Source organism: Micromys minutus (assembly GCF_963924665.1).
Source record: "Micromys minutus genome assembly, chromosome: 19".
Taxonomy (NCBI): domain Eukaryota; kingdom Metazoa; phylum Chordata; class Mammalia; order Rodentia; family Muridae; genus Micromys; species Micromys minutus.
In genome coordinates this window covers 2053207-2070150 of record NC_137954.1, presented here as the reverse complement: position 1 = coordinate 2070150, position 16944 = coordinate 2053207, and the positions used below count along the sequence as shown (strand labels likewise).

The window sequence follows — 16944 nt, the reverse complement described above, 5'->3', positions numbered from 1 at the left end:
CCTCTTTTAGGTGCTGAGACCCGTCAGGCTAACAGCACAGACTGAAAGCACTGTCACCTATGCAGAACAGAACGTGTCCCTGTGAGTGTCCCAGATGCGGTTCCTTCTTTCAAAGCCCAAATGTCTCACCTTTGACCTCTCACCTCTGCACCGGACCTCCCACCCAGCTGACCCCTCACCCTTGGCATCACTGTTTCATGAGCCTGAGCTGATGTACTTATGTGTCTGCACTCCCCGCTCACCTCCACATTCTCTGCCAGCTTTCTGCTTCCGATTTTCAGTTTCCTTATCATCCATCAGCTCAAGATCCAATCCCACTGCCTGCCTACTTTACCACCTCTTGTCTCCAACTGTACCTCTGGATACATAAAGTATTCTACCTGCTGAAGTTCTTAGCACCACATCTGCAGCTGTTCCTTGTCCCTTAGCGCTGGCCCCATACCAAGAGTATGTACAGTTCTAAGTTTTGTCATTGCACAGGGGTATGTATGTATGTGTACAGTGATTACCTATTCTTAACTTTAAAGGCAAAAGTGTAGGACAATGTTCTATTGTATATGTCTTTACCATACAGTATACAATGCTTTTGGGGACAAATACAAAAGTGTTTACAAGAAAAAAATCCTATAGACTTGGCTAGTTTTTTTTTTTTCCCCTAGGTGTCAGAGGTGCTGGTAATCACTAGGAACTAGAGACAACACTTAGCTTTGAAAGATTTAAATAACAGCATCCGGGTTTTTATAAAGAAAATTCTCAGAACAGTTAGATGGAGCCAAGGAAGTTACATGTTCCCTTATTTGGCAACTGAAAATGAACTGGTAACATTTTTTTAATTTTACATATTTAGAAATACTAAAATGTCTTTCTCTAATTTAAGCAGTTAATATTTTCACAATTCCTGAAAGGTCATGATAACACTACTTTTTATTCTCACATAATTTCAGACTCCCAGTGTCCTCCAAGGTCTGGGGGAGGCTGAGAGCTGAGGAGAAACAGATTCTACCTTCATCCACATTACTGGATTCCAGTCACACGCTGGAACCACAGTGAACAAGAGCTGTCCAAGGTGAAGCTGAGAAGCGACTTTCCCAAAGCTCCGCCTCCACCTCTGGGCACACAGCGACAACCATTCTGAGCACACTCTTATTTACCTGCACCTACTTAGCTAATGAAGCAATGGGCCCTGTGGTGAAACGTTAGGACAAAAAGAATCACTTTGGGGGCTGCAGAGATGGCTCAAGGTTAAGAGCACTGGTTACTTCCAGCAGTCCTGAGTTCCGTTCCCAGCACCCACATGGTGGCTGACAACCATCTGTAATGAGTCCTGGTGCTCTCTTCTGGCATGCAGGCATACATAAAGGCAAAACACTGTACACATAAGGAAATAAATTAATGTTTGAAGAGAATAATAATTCTTTTCGGTTGTTTAGTATAAGGAACATTTTTTATAGTGAAAATGATTAGGGTTATTAAAGTAATCTTTGTAAAAAATTACTTTTACTTTGATAAAAGTATGGGTTTTCTGCTCAACTTTGTGTTTCATCTGTAAAACTTTAAAATTACATAAAGATAGGATAAGGCATGAACTAAAATCACCAATACATGTTAACCTTTTCCTACTAATTACAGCTTTTCAGCTGGGTACCTTTATTGTTTACAGGTAACAAAAAAGCACAAAAGAGCATCAGAATCTTAACGCTCACTGGCCCCTGTGAAGCAGGAAGCTTGAGGAGACCCAATCACTGCGCAAGCTAACTCCAAAAGAGACCAAATCACAGACCTGATGTGATTTCAGGCATTCTTGCTAACTAATTCTGTAATCATGAACTTCAGCCTTCATATCCAAAACCATTCATTTTAAAAGACCAGATGGTGAAAATTGCTGAAAACAAGATTAACATACAAAATTCACCCAGTGATACATTAAAAATGTGGTGAGGAAAAGAAATCTCATTTATATCAACCTGTACATCCTAGAAAAAGGAAAATTAAATCTATACAATATAGACATTCAACATACAAGAATTTGGCCAAATAAGAAATGTGCAAAATACATAAAACTAAAAGAAATATAAAATTAACTACTAATGAAATTAGTAAGAAATCTAAATAGGAAAAAACATATACTGTACTTACCCATAGGTGCCGTACTATAAATATGTCATCTATTACCAAGTAAACTTACACATGAAACATTTCTATTCAAAACAGTACTTTCTTTTTTAGAAACTTGATAAATGTATCTAGAATTTTATTTGGAAGGAAGATGTATAAGATTAACAAAATCTTAGAAAAGAAAAGCAGAAAAGCGGGAGTAATAAAGAAGTGTGTCTTTCCACATGACAGACTGCGCTGTACAGGCGCTTGGCTGGAGGATCTAGGCTGCTGAGGGATACAAAGGTCAGCTGCGCCATGCAAGATCAGATCAACACATAAGACTGAATAAACCCAAACCCAAATGTGATAAACCAGCCAACCGTCAGAGGAAGGATGACCAATGGGAAAGAGCATTCTATAAGACAAAGGGCTCATGCTCATAACACAGAAGGTCTTGTTTTGTTCATTTATGATTTTTGTTTGTTGTTTTTTTTGTTTCCGTTTGCTTGAGACAGACAGGATCGCTCTGCAGCCCTTGAAGTCACTGAGATAGACCAAACTCGCAGAGCTGTCTGCCTCAGCCACCTGAGAAGTCTTTTTTTTTTTTTTTTTTTAAGACAACTTAACTCCTAAAATAGTTGTTATGGACAAAAAGCTGATCATGTGTTATATGAAAAGAATCTCATCATCCTCACTAGGAGAAGCAAATCTGAGTGTAAGTTTCCATCTACAGAGACTAATGGAGATTAAAATGTAAGGGGCATCACTTGCAAGTGCAGATAAACAGACACAGCACATGTCTCCAGCTTTTTAGGATTCCAGTCAGCAGCAATTAGCTGTGGGCTGAAATGGTACATCTGCATACTCCTTGATCCTGCAATTTACATGCTGGCACCCATTCTGCAGAAGAATATGCACAAGACTATAAAAGGGTGTGTGTGGTTGGGGCTGGCTCAGTGGTTAGGAGAGCACAGTGTTCCTGCAGAGGACCCTTGTTCAATCTCCCAGCTGCCTAGAACCCCAGCTCTGTAAGGTCTGACCCCTGTGCCCTCTGCAGGCGCCAACATAACCTACACAGCAGAGCCACAGACATAATTAAAAACCACCAATATTCTTACAGGTGTGTGGATTAATGCTAAGGTGATACATGATTGGACAGTGGAGAGGTAGGCAGAGAAAAGGTAAGAAAATGGAAGACGAGCAGAGATTAGGGGGAGAAATCGATGTGGAGCTTGAGAAGGGTGATCTGGATCCAGGTGGACTTAATTGGCAATAAGTAGATATGAATATTTTAAGGTATTCTATAGGTCTTGTATGAATATTTTAAGGGATTCTATAGGTCTTGTATCACATACAGAAGGGCAGTTTGTATCTTTGTTTATTGGAAATAATCTTACTGTGTAGAGAGTTTGTGGATTGAGAATTTAATATATAAAACGACCATGAGAAGCTACTGAGCTTTAGAGTCATGTTTGTGCCGGGCAATGGACAGAAGTAACAGGGCTGGTGGAGTGAACCGCCTAGGAAAGGAATCCCCTGGAGAGGGCGGCTTGTGGACCGAGTGATGGAGTCAGTGCTCAGCTCCCTAAGAGCAGCGTCCTCAGTGTGAGACCGTGGGGGCCGATACAGGGATGAGCCATCCATATAATATTTACTGCAACACAGGTGCATCATAATGTTCACACGCCAGTATATAAGCTTTTAAAACCAGAAACAATCTAAATGGCACTGGGAAGTAGAGAATTACGGCCGCACACAGATGACCCATGCAGTGTCCTGTGGCAGCATGGGGTCTCACCACCAAAAAGGAATCTGGGGAACCGTTCGTGAAACATGAACTCACGTTTGTTCGCTTAAAGAAAGTCTTTGAAAGTTTGCGAGTCCGTGGTTTACATCTTTTTATGTCAAAACACCCTCACAGTAAATGTGTTCCTTTCCATATTAAAGCACAGGCTGGGGAGAGAAACATGGTGTGGGATGAAATACTACACTCAGCTGAATTTTTCTCTCTGGAGGCTTATTCCTTTTTTCTAAAGGGTATGGGGACAGACCAGGGTACATTACATTACAACAGTGTTCTAGAGCTTCTGAGACAGGAGGAGACAGGATGAAAGGCAAAGAGGAAAGAGATGTGACATTCTACTTGGAGGAAAAGATCACACCAAAGACAAACTTACATCTGCTCTGCACTGAATAATCAAGACAGGTGTTAGCCAGATAAGCAAGAAAAAACAAGAAAGTGCAAAGATGTATGCACATACTCAAACGAGGTGTGCTTGTGTGTGCGTGCCTATTTGTATGTGTGAGTGTGTGCACGCATGCTCAAGCAGAGCACTCTGGATAAAGTGCTGTGGAGACAAAACAATGAAACTTGTGTATGCTAAGCATCTTAACTAAAACAAGAGCCAAAGCTTTACTCTAGATTCCACCCTTCATCTAACACAACTTTGTTTTCCACACTAGCTGGAAATTGCTTTATGTTCTGGTCATTTTGTGTTTTGCTTTCCTTAAAAATAAAGTTTAATTTTAAAAGGTTTTAAAATGAAAATACAGCTTTAAAAATCCTTTTATTTCTTAAATAATAAACAAATCACACTGCAAACACAAAATGAATGCTTCACTGCTTGAATTCTGACTTTTTTTTTTCCTAAAAACCTACCTTACACTGTAGTTTTAAAACTCAGATGTGTTTGAGTTCAACAGAAGGCAGCCCTGGGGCTTTAAACAGCCTCTGCTCAGAACAGAGATGTCACACTTCAGCATTCTAAGGGCTTTTTCAGTAGTGTTCCTCCCTGGTGCCCTGCAGTGAACACACACACACACACACACACACACACACACACACACACACACACACACCAGGCTCCTTACCTCGTGCAGTGTGAGGTGTTTGCCATCCTTTCTTTTGGAGTCAAATCGTCCATAGATGGCACTGTACTTTCTAATCTCCTCCTCTTTGTGCGGGTCTTCGTCACTCATCTCAAAGATGTGGCCAATCATTTTGGCCAACTTCTTATTGTTCTTCAGCAGCTCTTTCACTTCATTCAAGTCACTTTTGGGCAGTGTGGGGGCCATCCGCTCCACACACTCGGCGACAGAGAGCGCAGCAGCAGCATCCAGGGCTTCGCTGGTTTCCTTTGGGGAGGCTGGGGAGCCCAGGTCTGCTGGCGAGAGGCTGTGCTCACTTTCAGTGGTGTGGTGTCCTTGCCAGAGTCTGGATTCACTGACAGTATGCAATGCTAAACTCCCCACTTCCGACTTGCCCTGACCGAGGCTCTGCACACAGGTGGTGGCAGCACACTTGGGGATTTTCAAATGCGGCTCTCGCGCACCGCTGCTCCTTTCGTAACTATTGCAGGATATCCCCAGCCACGTTGGTGACCCCTCTGGTAATTTATAGATGGGTATGCTACTGACTGGAAGGGAAGTCAATGGCTGGTTGAAAAGTCCAGGGTTTGTAACCCAGTCTCTCAAAGCCTTCTGAAGCCTTCGGACGTGAAGGGGTTTGCTTGCCATGCCCACAAGTGCCATGATTTCCAAAAACTCTTCTTCTCCAGCTTCACACAGTTGCTGGACATCATCACCACCTTGCTGGATAAAGGCATCAAAGTAAGAAAGCAGATTAGCTTTCTGCAATATTCTGTACAGCTGCAGCTCTCCCAGGGTCCTAGGTAAGGTTGTGGCCATTACTGTGGATGGGCTTAACCTACAAAAAGAAGAAAGGAAAAGGAAGACTCATCATCACACTTGCTTGGAGCAATTTCAATGGCTTGCAACATTGTATTATTTAGATAGCAACACTGCATTACTCAGAAAGCAACATAGGCAAAACAATACACAAAGTATCTGCAGAGTAACAGGTAGTTAAAGATGCACCCTGACAGGCACACTTTATCCAGCTCTACTCTTCAACTCAGAAAGTCAGTGGCTAAACGGACCTACTTGCTCAAAGGAAAACAGCCATGAAACACAAACTAGGAACTCAGACCAAAGCTCAGAAAGGGTTTATCCCATATTTTCAGCTTTGCATTCTCTTCCCTTCATGGTGTAAACATGATGGTAAAGAATAAAAACCAGCAGGAACTAAGACACCATCACATCACCCACCATCCACTGAACTGTTATCTTGTGCCAGTCAACATGATGAATACTATTAGTACATCTAATCTTCATGACCCTCCAAGAAAGAGTTATTTCTAAATCTAGAGATTTCAATGTGAACTGAAGAAAACAGTTGTTATACTTAAGGATGGGTGTGTGAAGAAATGAGGAAACTGATCACTTAGGCACGTGAGATATGGAAGAGACAGTTATCACATATCAACACTTCCTGTGAGCTCAGGAATGAGGGCTGGCCAAGTACTTCCATTAAGCAAAGCAACCTTGTAAGCAATACACCCATGGATTAAAATGAGACAACCACAGAAGCCCAATACATGAACACCTTGAAGGCAAAAGAAAGACCGACCCTGCTGATGTGGAGGAAGCTAAGGGGAGCAGATACCAAGAGCACACTAGAACACTGGAAAGCAGAAGGTCGCCATGCCTGGCCTGTTTTCAAAAGCCTCCATCTAGAACGCTACAAAACTTACAATCTCAGCCACCCCAATACAGAAAGAATCTACCACTTTGTAGTCTTCTCTCTTGGGACCTTTGAATTATCCATGATTTCACCAACTACTAACCTTCTCCAACTTCCAGTGGCAGCAATGGCTCTGGATTTTTATTTACATGGATTAGTACATGGCCTCAATAAATTTCCTACAGATTAAAAATATATAATGTCCAATGGCTTCTGCTAACACCTAGAGAAAAACTGCCTAGTGTGCTTTTAAAAGTCACTTTCCTTAAACTCTCAGTTCCACTGTGTGAGTTGGCAAATGAGGCAAACTGTACAGGAAGATTCCCACTTTATACATCCATGCAACAAAACCTGCATGCTCTGTGAGTACCTCAGGACTTCAGGTCTCCGGACACAGTCACCCCATCTCAGACCTCTGTGTAGAATGTTCTGTCTTCTAAATCACCTCAGTGAAGACCCATATACGCAATGTCTACCACCTAATTGGACACTGGGTCCAAAACCAGAGCCTTGAGAGGAAGACTAAGTTTAAGTGTGTGATAAATTACTCTATCCATCAGAAGGGCTTCTGGAGTGTCTGAACAGAAGCAAAGAACTTTACTTTCTCGTCATTTGCCTGTGTGGCTGTTCTACATACTTTCACACTGCAACAGAAAAAAACTCACACACATAAAATATGTATATGCACAGTCCTTTCCATTAAGGACAGTGGTTTTAAATTTTTTACTAAATTATAAACTAATTCACCTCATTTGTTTCCCAAAATCATGGACTATAGGAAACAGTGCATGACTTAGAGTAACAGAATCTTTCTGTCATTTTATAACAACAGGAGAAAAAAAGGAGTATTTATTAGACAAATAAAAAAATATAAAAGGATCTTAGGACCCCAAAGACTCAAACTTAGACTATAGTCTTCTGAGGTAAGGCAATGGGCTTAGAAAACAGCGGTTTCCAGGTCTTCTCCTTTCTCTTACACTTTACCAAAACTCCTAGTTCCTGAGAGAGGCTGGTGAAACAGCTAACAACGTAAAGAATGAAGGAACAAGGGAACCTTTCCAAAGTCAGTGCAGCAGAGGAAAGACAGACACACTCTTTGGAATCCCAAGAGCCTTTCTCAAGACCCACCCTTGCAGCTGGGCAAGGTGGTTTCTCCCAAAGCTTCCCCCCTAGAAGACTGTGTCAGCTTCCTTCAAATCCTGCTGCGATAATTTTAACACCCACTGCTTCATTCGTTAACTTGATTTGACTTAAAATCTACAAGATTTCTGTTTCCACAAAGTCTGTAACTATTCATGCTTCAATATGAGGGTCAAATTAGCTGGAAACAACCTCTGCTTGTATCTCTCTGAACTGGGAATCAATGGGCCTGAGTAACAGCACCACATTCTAGTAACTGGCCATACAACGAATCCACTCAGCCGGAAGCTACTGCACCTGGCTGTTCCAAGACACCGTGAAGCATCACCTCCACTCTGACCTTTCCAAAAAACCCATGATTTAAAGACTGCTTTGACTCATTTTTGCTGTTTCCTAAAGATGGCCCAGCTCTGCTACCCCTGCAAAGCATGTAATCCCAATCAACTTGGTCAGTGAGAAGGATCACAGCATTAAAAATTCATTCAGAGGTAGGTAACACTTGAGTTCTGACACTTCACACACTTCTTCCACTGGCCCACACAGCACTGGTCACCTCAGCCTGTGCTAAGTGAAACTGTGCAAAAAGCTCACTACTGAGTATGATGCTTCACACAAATATGTACAACAAAATGAAAGCAGTGCATTTAGGGCCCTTTCAGAGATTCTATCTCAATCTTAGGCCAAAATTTAATTTAATAAATTTGTGTGTTTGAGACTTGTCAGCAACTCAAACAGAAAAATTTAATTTCAAACACCTTAACCTTGTTACAATCCACGGACATGTTAATTAGATACTAGTCTGATACAAAATGATGGCAGAAAAATACTGCCTTTGTTTCCTGCAATTAAACTATTAGTTTCTATAAAAAGCAGAAAACATTAATTGTACAGTAAAAACAATGCAATTCATAACCTACCCTCAGTCTGAAACGTGAGTGAACAGGTTTCTAGTTGCATTTGGGGTTACTCTGCAGTGAAGACTGCGCGGTGCCAGGGGTACATGTTGTGTGTTCTGAGCTAGGTCTCAGTGAAGATGCAGCAGGCATGTGCCGTCCTGCCAGAAACACCTCAGCCTCTTTCCACATTTAGTTCTAAATCTTTACTTACTTGGTTCTTGTGACTTAGAAACCTTTTACTGTTGCTAAAATCTCCACCATCTCACACACTGAATTTCATGACCCCACGTGGGACCCTCCACAGACATGCAGACACAACACCAATGCACATAAAAATAAATAAATCTCAAAAAAAAAGCAAAACCAAAACAAACAAAGAAAGAAAAACCTTGTAGCTTAGTGAGATAATTCAATTATGGAGTCTCTACCAAGAGACCTCAAGGTAAAATGGAAGCTTTTCATTACAAAGGGAAGCAAATGAACACTTTCCTTATTTTACAAGGTACCAACTAATTTAAAGTGTAACTGAAGTTGCTACTCTGAGAATGCCAGTGTTTTCTCAAATGAACAATGGTAAAAGTAAATAATCCTGAGTATTTGCAAAGTTTTACTTTAAAAGTGATTCTCATCCCTGAAACACTTGAGAGTGATGAGCCCGAACTGTTCTTTTGGCCTGTAATTTGGCATCCCACCTGAAGACGGCCAAATCCATGCTCAGGTGCCCAGAACCCAGGGCTTGGCCTCATCTTCTTCTCTGCAGCCCCTCAGTACTTTGTTTCCCAGATTAATGAAAATGTATCACTTTAGTTTTCTCTACTTCTGCGTGTCCTCCACACCATCAGCACCCACCTGGTTCTCTCTGTTCCTGAAGCACTTAATCCTGGCTTCCATTGCTTTTTGCTCCCACTTCAATGAGGTATGGCTGTTCCCTCTTTTCTGTACTTTTACCACAGCTTAACACAAACAAGCTATGCATATAGGTACCACCCACCCATAAGCTACCTTTCAGCCCTTCTCTCAGGGCCCTGTCCTGGGTATTGCTCCATAGCCTTTCCCATAAAACCTTTTCACATGCAACCAGGCTATGGATTTTCTCTTGGTTTTCAGACTGCCCACAGTAATGTTTTCCTTTCTTTCTTTCTGTCCAACACCCTCCCCAGTTTTTTTGTTTTTGTTTGTTTTTGTTTTTGTTTTGTTTTACTTACTCCAGTATGCAAAGTCCTCAGCCAGTACTGAAGAGCCAGAGGAAAGACTGTTTTCTCTTCGTGAAGATCAGTTAAGCACATGTTTAAGTGCTGTGAAAAATAGGATACAATGTGCTTCACAAAAGGAACTTCAGAACAAAGGGCTTAACCCAGCTCTGAAGACAAGGCACTGTTTGGTTATAGGCACCCTGAGGTTAGGAATTAGGTTCTATTAATCTTTTATTCACCTTCACTCTTAGCAAAGTGTTCTGTATTTTACAAGGATGGCTATCTTCATGAAACCCAGTATTTGAGTCAGAACCTCATCAGCAGCCTCCTTTCGTGTTTCAGGGGTACCCTCTCAGTAATGTGGTGTCCCTAAAACTGCCAATCAGGCAGCAGCACATTCCTCTGCATCCTGCTACCCTAGCCTTTCCCCTCCCCTACCCTCTCATGGGACAGACTTTCACAGCAGGGCTATTTACCTGAGAGCACAAAGAATTAAAGCCAAGTGCAGGAGCTATACTTGGTCAGAACTGTGATGTTCATCGTACATGAACCCAACTCCCCAAGTCAGCATTTTAAAAAAAGAAAAGAAAGAAAGAAATTAGAGGTTCAACCATGAGAGATTTTTGTCTGTGTTCCTAAAAGTTCAATGTAATGTGTTTCAAATAAATAGCAAGCATCTTATGAATCACATTACCCTTTAACAGATTCGTGTCTATTCTTAAACATTTTCCTGCAATACTGGAAGAAGGACTGCCACATACACACTTAGAAATTCTGAATATATATTTAATATACTCCAAGGAGGACCAGGACAGTCCAGAAGACTCTTCGGGACTAGCAAGGAACCAAGAGCATCATCTCCCAAGAGGCCTGACTCATCTATACAACGGAGCCTCAGCTTTCACCTTGGGAGCTTTTGAGTTAATAGCGACCTCTTATAAGGCACTGTGCAAAGCTTACCGAAGAAAGTCTCATGCATCATTTACAGATGAAGGGGCATTAATTCCACTAGACTAGACGGCTTCTTTCTTAACCTCTAAGTGAGGTCTGCTGCCCCCACAAGTGAACTTCTATATATGAAGAAGACACTGGCCTTAAAGCCACACATGTACCAGCCAAGTTTCAGAGTGTATCTCAGAAGCAGAGAGGTTTGGGAGAAGGGAGCAGTAACCACAGCAAGGGGCAAGGCTCCAAAAATGTGCCTAGAAAAGAAGGACCCTGTAGGACATGCGGGTGTCTCACTTCCAATACTAGAATCCAAAACTCAAAGCTAGAAAATGTCTCCATGTGGTTCAGTTGCATTCCATGGGTTAGGGGAGATTGCGTTGTTCCCTGGATACTCATCAAGTTCGAAAAGGACACCCTTAGACACACTCACCCGGATGCATGGGCTTTTGCTGGTGCTGGAGGACTGAACAGCCAACCAGAAGCATGCTATGTACACATTCTTCCATGAGCTACACACACTCTCAAGCACACAGCAGTCAATCTTAAGGCAATTTCAGGTCTTACTGCTCACATAGCTATGAATTACACCCTTAGCTTCCCATGAATTTATGCTAATTTGGGATAATTAAAGTATTCTCCCTATAGATTCTTCTTGCAATTCTGAATAAAACTGAGAATTTTTTAAAGAGACTCCTTTAAAATTCAGTCCAAATGAAGGGTAGGTTTAAAGCATGTTTATTAAAATTAGGAAAAGGTAAATTGGACTTACTTGTCTACTAAACAACTACATATTAATATCAACAGACAAACACAACTCATGACAGCTGGGAATAGTTCAGCCAACGGAAAAGGATTCTGGCAGGCAGTAAGAGCATCTAGGCAGACTGCAGGAAACATGTATACATACGTAAATCTCATGGTCTTCAAAACCTCATCTGTAAAAAGTACTGACATACACAGAGACCCTAAATATAATGTGCTGAAAATGACACCTTATTCAGAAGCTTAATGATACGTTTTGGCTTTGAGAATTCTCAAGATGAAGAGTAATGCATTTTTCCTAGCACCAACTTCTGAAATTTCCCTCTTGTTCCATTACTAAGATGAGAGTATATTCTACTACAGTATGAGCTATTGAACATGTCAGATCAGGAAGGAAAGTTGCACTTGCTCTAATAACCACTCAAGGACTAAAAGAGGCAGGCGACAGAAGGGCGAGACCCTAGCAAAGGAGCTGGCAATCTTGGGGTATGTTTGGTAAGATCCACAGTGAAATATGGACGTGTGAGAGAGCCCTTAGCACCGCTTGAAACTGTTTCTAAGACGGTCACTTTCGTGAAAGTGACCAGCACATGATGGGGCTGCAGTATAAAGGACACATTCACATTGTATCAAGTAGAGAAACTTCCTTTGTTAAAAAAAATGCAACAAAAGCAGGTTTACTATCCTGAAATAGCCAAGGCCTAACTCTAGGGCCCTACCACACTTATTTTTAATCCAGCCATGTTTTACTCTTAAAATTTAGAGTTCATGAAACAGATTCTTCATAGGTCTGCCCCACTTCAACATTTCTTCTTTCAAAGCTACAATACAAATTTCAATAAACCTTATGTTCTTAAAGTTGAAATAAAAGAGATAGGAGGTATCTCTGCTGATTGTTTAACTAATGAAGAGGATATAAGGCTAGGTTTTCTATAGGGCAAGGTTGTTATTAACCAGCAACAAAAGAAAAACTTTTCGTTTAGGTAAGATTATGCAACTATAATCATTTACTTATTTGATGTAGTTTAAGAAATAACAGCTCACTAAAATTTTCTGTATCATGTCTATCAATCCTAAGAATTTGTCATCTGAAATACATTCACATCTATGGGACAGGATGAAGTAAAACATCAAGTGCCTTGTGTGTTTTTCTTACTGTTGTCACTAATACAGCCCCACATAAAAGGAGACTCAGCCTCAGAGGAGAAACAGTATGCCCAGTAGTGGAATGGCAGGTTAAGCAACAAAAGATGGTCAAGTCAAAAATAAATAAGTAAACAATAAAAACAAATCATCTCCCTAGAGCTCCTTGGAATTATTTTCTTTCAAGATGTAATAATGTTCCAGTATCCAAACTGGAAACCGAGATGAAGGAGGCTGACTGTGCTGCCCATCTACAAACTCTCAACAGCATACATACTAATCTGCTTGAGGTTAATGAAGGAACAGAATTAAGTCTCAAACACTGCACACTGGAGGAAGAACCCTTCCCCCTTCTGTCCAAGTCACTGTGCTGGCTCTGAAGCTGGGTGTGAAGATAGCTTCCACCCCGTGGGCTATCCTATACATTGGATCCTATACAACCTCTCTCCAATGTTTCTTCTTAAAACCGGCAGATGAATTATAAATGTCATAACATATATCTTACAAAGAAGGAATTTTCAAAAAGTGAATATTTAAAAAGGGTAATTCGCTGCGTGTACAAAACAGCCAACCATTTCGGATGTGACTAATCTGTTTTAAATTCGGTTCCTCTGCTCCTATGCAATCTAATATTAACTATTAAAACTGCCAAAATATTTTTTTTAATGAGATCCTAGGATCCCCTTAGAGATTCTGATCTTTGCACTCCCCGTAAAGTTGGCAGGCTCGTCACTGGCAAACCAATCGGTAGTGACAACTTACTCCAAACCAGCTCTTTAGGATCAAACTGTAAATTAGCAGGCACTCCAAAAATTTCCCAAGCCTCCCGGAGCCAGGGCACGGTTCCTGTTGGCCAAAACTTGGTCAGCCACAACCTAAGAACGCAAATTCCAGCTCTACCCGGGAGACTCCTTGCAGAGCTCCCGGGGTTGACTGCACTCCGGTGTCTGTCCCCAGAAGGTCACACACCTGCATCCCAAAGCTTCTCTGTCCTACACGTGTCTGCACACTCCCCACTCAGCCTCGGAGGCTCGGCGACTCCCGCTCCCCTGCACCTGAGTGCCAAGTTTCCGAGAGCCACTTCCAAGCAAAAAACTCTCCTTCCGCTCCGAAAACACAACTCCAGTTGGAAGGGGCGGATAACAGGAAGAAAGCAGAGACTCGGCGGCACTTTTCGGAAGTCGCCGATGGCCGCGGGGCTGGCACCCCACGCGGGCCCACGAGCGCGTCCTCCCCGCCCAGCCCGCGTCCCCTGGCCCGGGCGAACCACGCGTCCACGAACTCCCCCCATCCCCCCGCTCCGGCCCGCGGCCCTCCCGGTACCTACGCGGCCCGCGGCTGCGGCGCGCTCCGCGACAACGGCTCTGCCGGGCTCCTGCGGCGGCTGCGGCGGCCGGAACGCCCCCGCGCCCATCGAGGGGGGCAGGGACGCGGTGGGCGCGCGCTCCGTCCCCCGCCCGCCCCGACGGCGCTCGCTCGGCCGCGCGGGCGGAAGCTCTCGGGTGGAGGCGGGCGGCGGCGGCCCCGGGGCACCTTCCCTCGGCCTCTCCCTCTCCCTCCCCCGCCACCTCCGCCGCCCCCGCCCCCTCCCCGCGCGCTGTCACATCGGGAGATTCCGCTCTTGCTCCATTCGCCGCTCCTGCTCCCGCCCACGCGCGGCCGAGTGACGCAGATCCCGGCGTGGGCGGCCGCGGGGCGGGGGTGGGGGCCGGCGGGGCTGAGGCTCGGCGCGGTCCCGGGGGTGGCCCATTCCCACGGCAGCTGGGAGCGCGCGGGTGGGGGCGCGCGCGCACAGGGCGGAGGAGCAGGGACAGCGCGCTGCCTGCCAAGCCCGGCACCCGGCTCGCCCAGGGCAGGGGGTGGGACACAGACCCGCAGGTGCAGCGCTGTCTCGCCTCGCCCACCCCACCCTGTCCCCACCCTCGCCCGGGCCAGGTTGGAGGAGGGAAACCTCTGGCCTGGTAACTTAATACCACACTGTTCACGTCTGGAATCTTGCGTGGCTTTACTGGCTACTCTCTGTTGTCTTCCTGTAGGCAAATGACACCACTGGTGCTGTCTCCAGTGTGTCAAAATAGAGTTCTTAAGGCAAGGTGTAGACATTTTGAGCTTGGTTTGCATAAACTTTTCTAGCCAAAGAAAGTGTTGAAGCACCTCCAAAACTGAAGCTATTGCCAAAGTTTTAGAAAAAAAAAAAAAAAAAAAAAAAAAAAGATTAAATCTGTTTTTGCCTTCCTTTGGGGAGGGGAGGGTGTCAAAAAAAAAAAAAAAAAAAAAAAAGAATTCAAGTTTTAATGGTGTGCTCTTACTGCAACACAGGTAGAATCCTGTTTTAATGTACATATAAAAATCCAGTTTTATATAGGAGGCCGTTCCCACTGCCTGGCTGGCCTCCCAGAGTGTGCCTACTTGGTTGAAGGGGATACAAGGCGTTCTTTGAGAAAAGAAATTCTTCAAACCACATCTTTATGTTGCAACAATGGATGGGATGATAATATTGAAAGAGAAAGACCTTATTAAATAAACCCCCTTTTTTTCTTTTTGTAAAAAACATGTTTTGCCAATGAGTGATGTCAATGGAATAAATATGTACTTAAATACATAAATATATGAATATTCACATGCTTAGATATATATTTAAGCTGAAATATCTTCCCTGACAGTGACAAGCCTGACTAGAATAGTTGGTATTTTAAATAAATATGCTTAGTTCCTCAAATTCTTCAAAAGAAATCACTGCTAAAAGCTTCTCCTCCCCACCCCAACCCCGCCCGCCACTCCAATTGTCAGTTCATGCAGCTGTGGCCCCTGATCAGTGAAGAGAAGTTTAATTTGGGTGGTTGTATAGTACATACAGTCAGAGCTATTGAGACAGTTTCTTGGCTGGTGTGGAAAGATAGAGGTTAATGGGTAGTCAAGCAATGAAATCCATAAAATTCTTCTAATTCCTCACTGGGAACTCTGATGTTTTGCAAACATTGTTGGTTCTGAAAAGCTTGGGGGTGGGGAAGTGTTCATGTAGCTTTATGCAAAGCACTAAACTCAGTGATCTTACCTGCACAGCCTTCTGTGGGACTGAGTCCAGTCGGAATAACCAGCAAGCTGTGCTCTGGTTAGGGTGTACATCTGCCGTGCTGAAGTCTATAAGGACAAGGACACGTGTCTGGAGTTGGTCATTTCTACGACTAACCACTCAAGTCCTTCCTTGTTTATTTTCTGGCACATTAGATAGTGTGTTCTTCCCACATTAAGAATGGCATTCTGGGCCCACTTTGCTTTGCTTAAATGCCCTGTGGTTGCTGGGGAGGCCGTGGGAGGAAAGAAAATGAAAGGAAAAGATTTAAGCCTTTAGGCGTCAGGTTCCTTATGGGCTCACTGTAGTCAACATGACTGCAGGATAGGCCTGAGGTATTGACGTGTGTGCAAGACAAGTTCTCTCCCATCTCTAAATGCCACCTCCCTGGTCTCAGTGCAGGGTCTTCTACCTCCCTGGGGCCCTAGTGGGAGGAGAAGGGATACATTCTGTAAGGTGACAATTATGGAGTGGGGTTGTTCTCTGCAGGCCCTCTGGGAGAGATTAGACAGTTTTAGAATTTCTTGGAGGCAGTCCCAGGCAGTTCTAAGAGAACATGGCAACACAAATGGTTCTTCTTGAGACCATTCGGATATCTTTTGTTTAAAAAGAACCCTGCAGTAGCTTTGTTGCTTCTGGCTTGATTTTACCATAAATACCTGTATGCTTAAGTTACTCATTTTCTCCAGTACGTCTTGTTATGTGTTAATTAGATACCAAAGTTAAGTTCAGAGGATACAAATAACCATGGTTAAACCACAGTTTAAACCACGGTTCTGTTCCCAGAACTTTTCTATAAAACAGCAAAAACAAGGAGAACAAAAAAAAAAAAAAAAAAAAAAGCCCAAAAGCTAAGGAACAGGATCTGTCTCCAATGCCTTTCTTTCCTCTATTAACAGATTCATGGACTAACAACATAACCATCAACTCAGCATCCCTTGAATTCATGTCACCCTCCATACGCTAGAACTAAAGTTTTTTAAAATGGGAAGACCCTGTGTCATCCCACACTCAAGAAAGAGCCTTAAGGATACTGGAATGTTGTTTCTAATCAATCTTTCTGTCTCTCTCTTAGTGTGTGTGTGTGTGTGTGTGTGTGTATGTGTGTGT

The 16944-nt window shown here is 43.2% G+C and overlaps 1 protein-coding gene across 2 annotated transcripts in view; it reads right to left on the bottom strand.

Moving 5' to 3' along the window:
- The window catches only part of NAB1 (NGFI-A binding protein 1), a 37163-nt gene extending 22869 nt beyond the window's left edge, over positions 1-14294 (bottom strand). Inside the window, exons 1-2 of one of the 2 annotated variants that reach the window (XM_080933432.1) lie at positions 14089-14294; positions 4969-5803 (exon numbers count right to left, since the gene is read on the bottom strand). In XM_080933432.1, coding sequence (XP_080789558.1) covers positions 4969-5784 — 816 coding nt within the window. In that variant the 5' untranslated portion in view covers positions 5785-5803; positions 14089-14294. The remainder of the gene's footprint in view (positions 1-4968; positions 5804-14088) is intronic. The other variant, XM_080933431.1, reaches the window with a different exon arrangement.
- Between the last annotated feature and the right edge of the window lie 2650 nt (positions 14295-16944).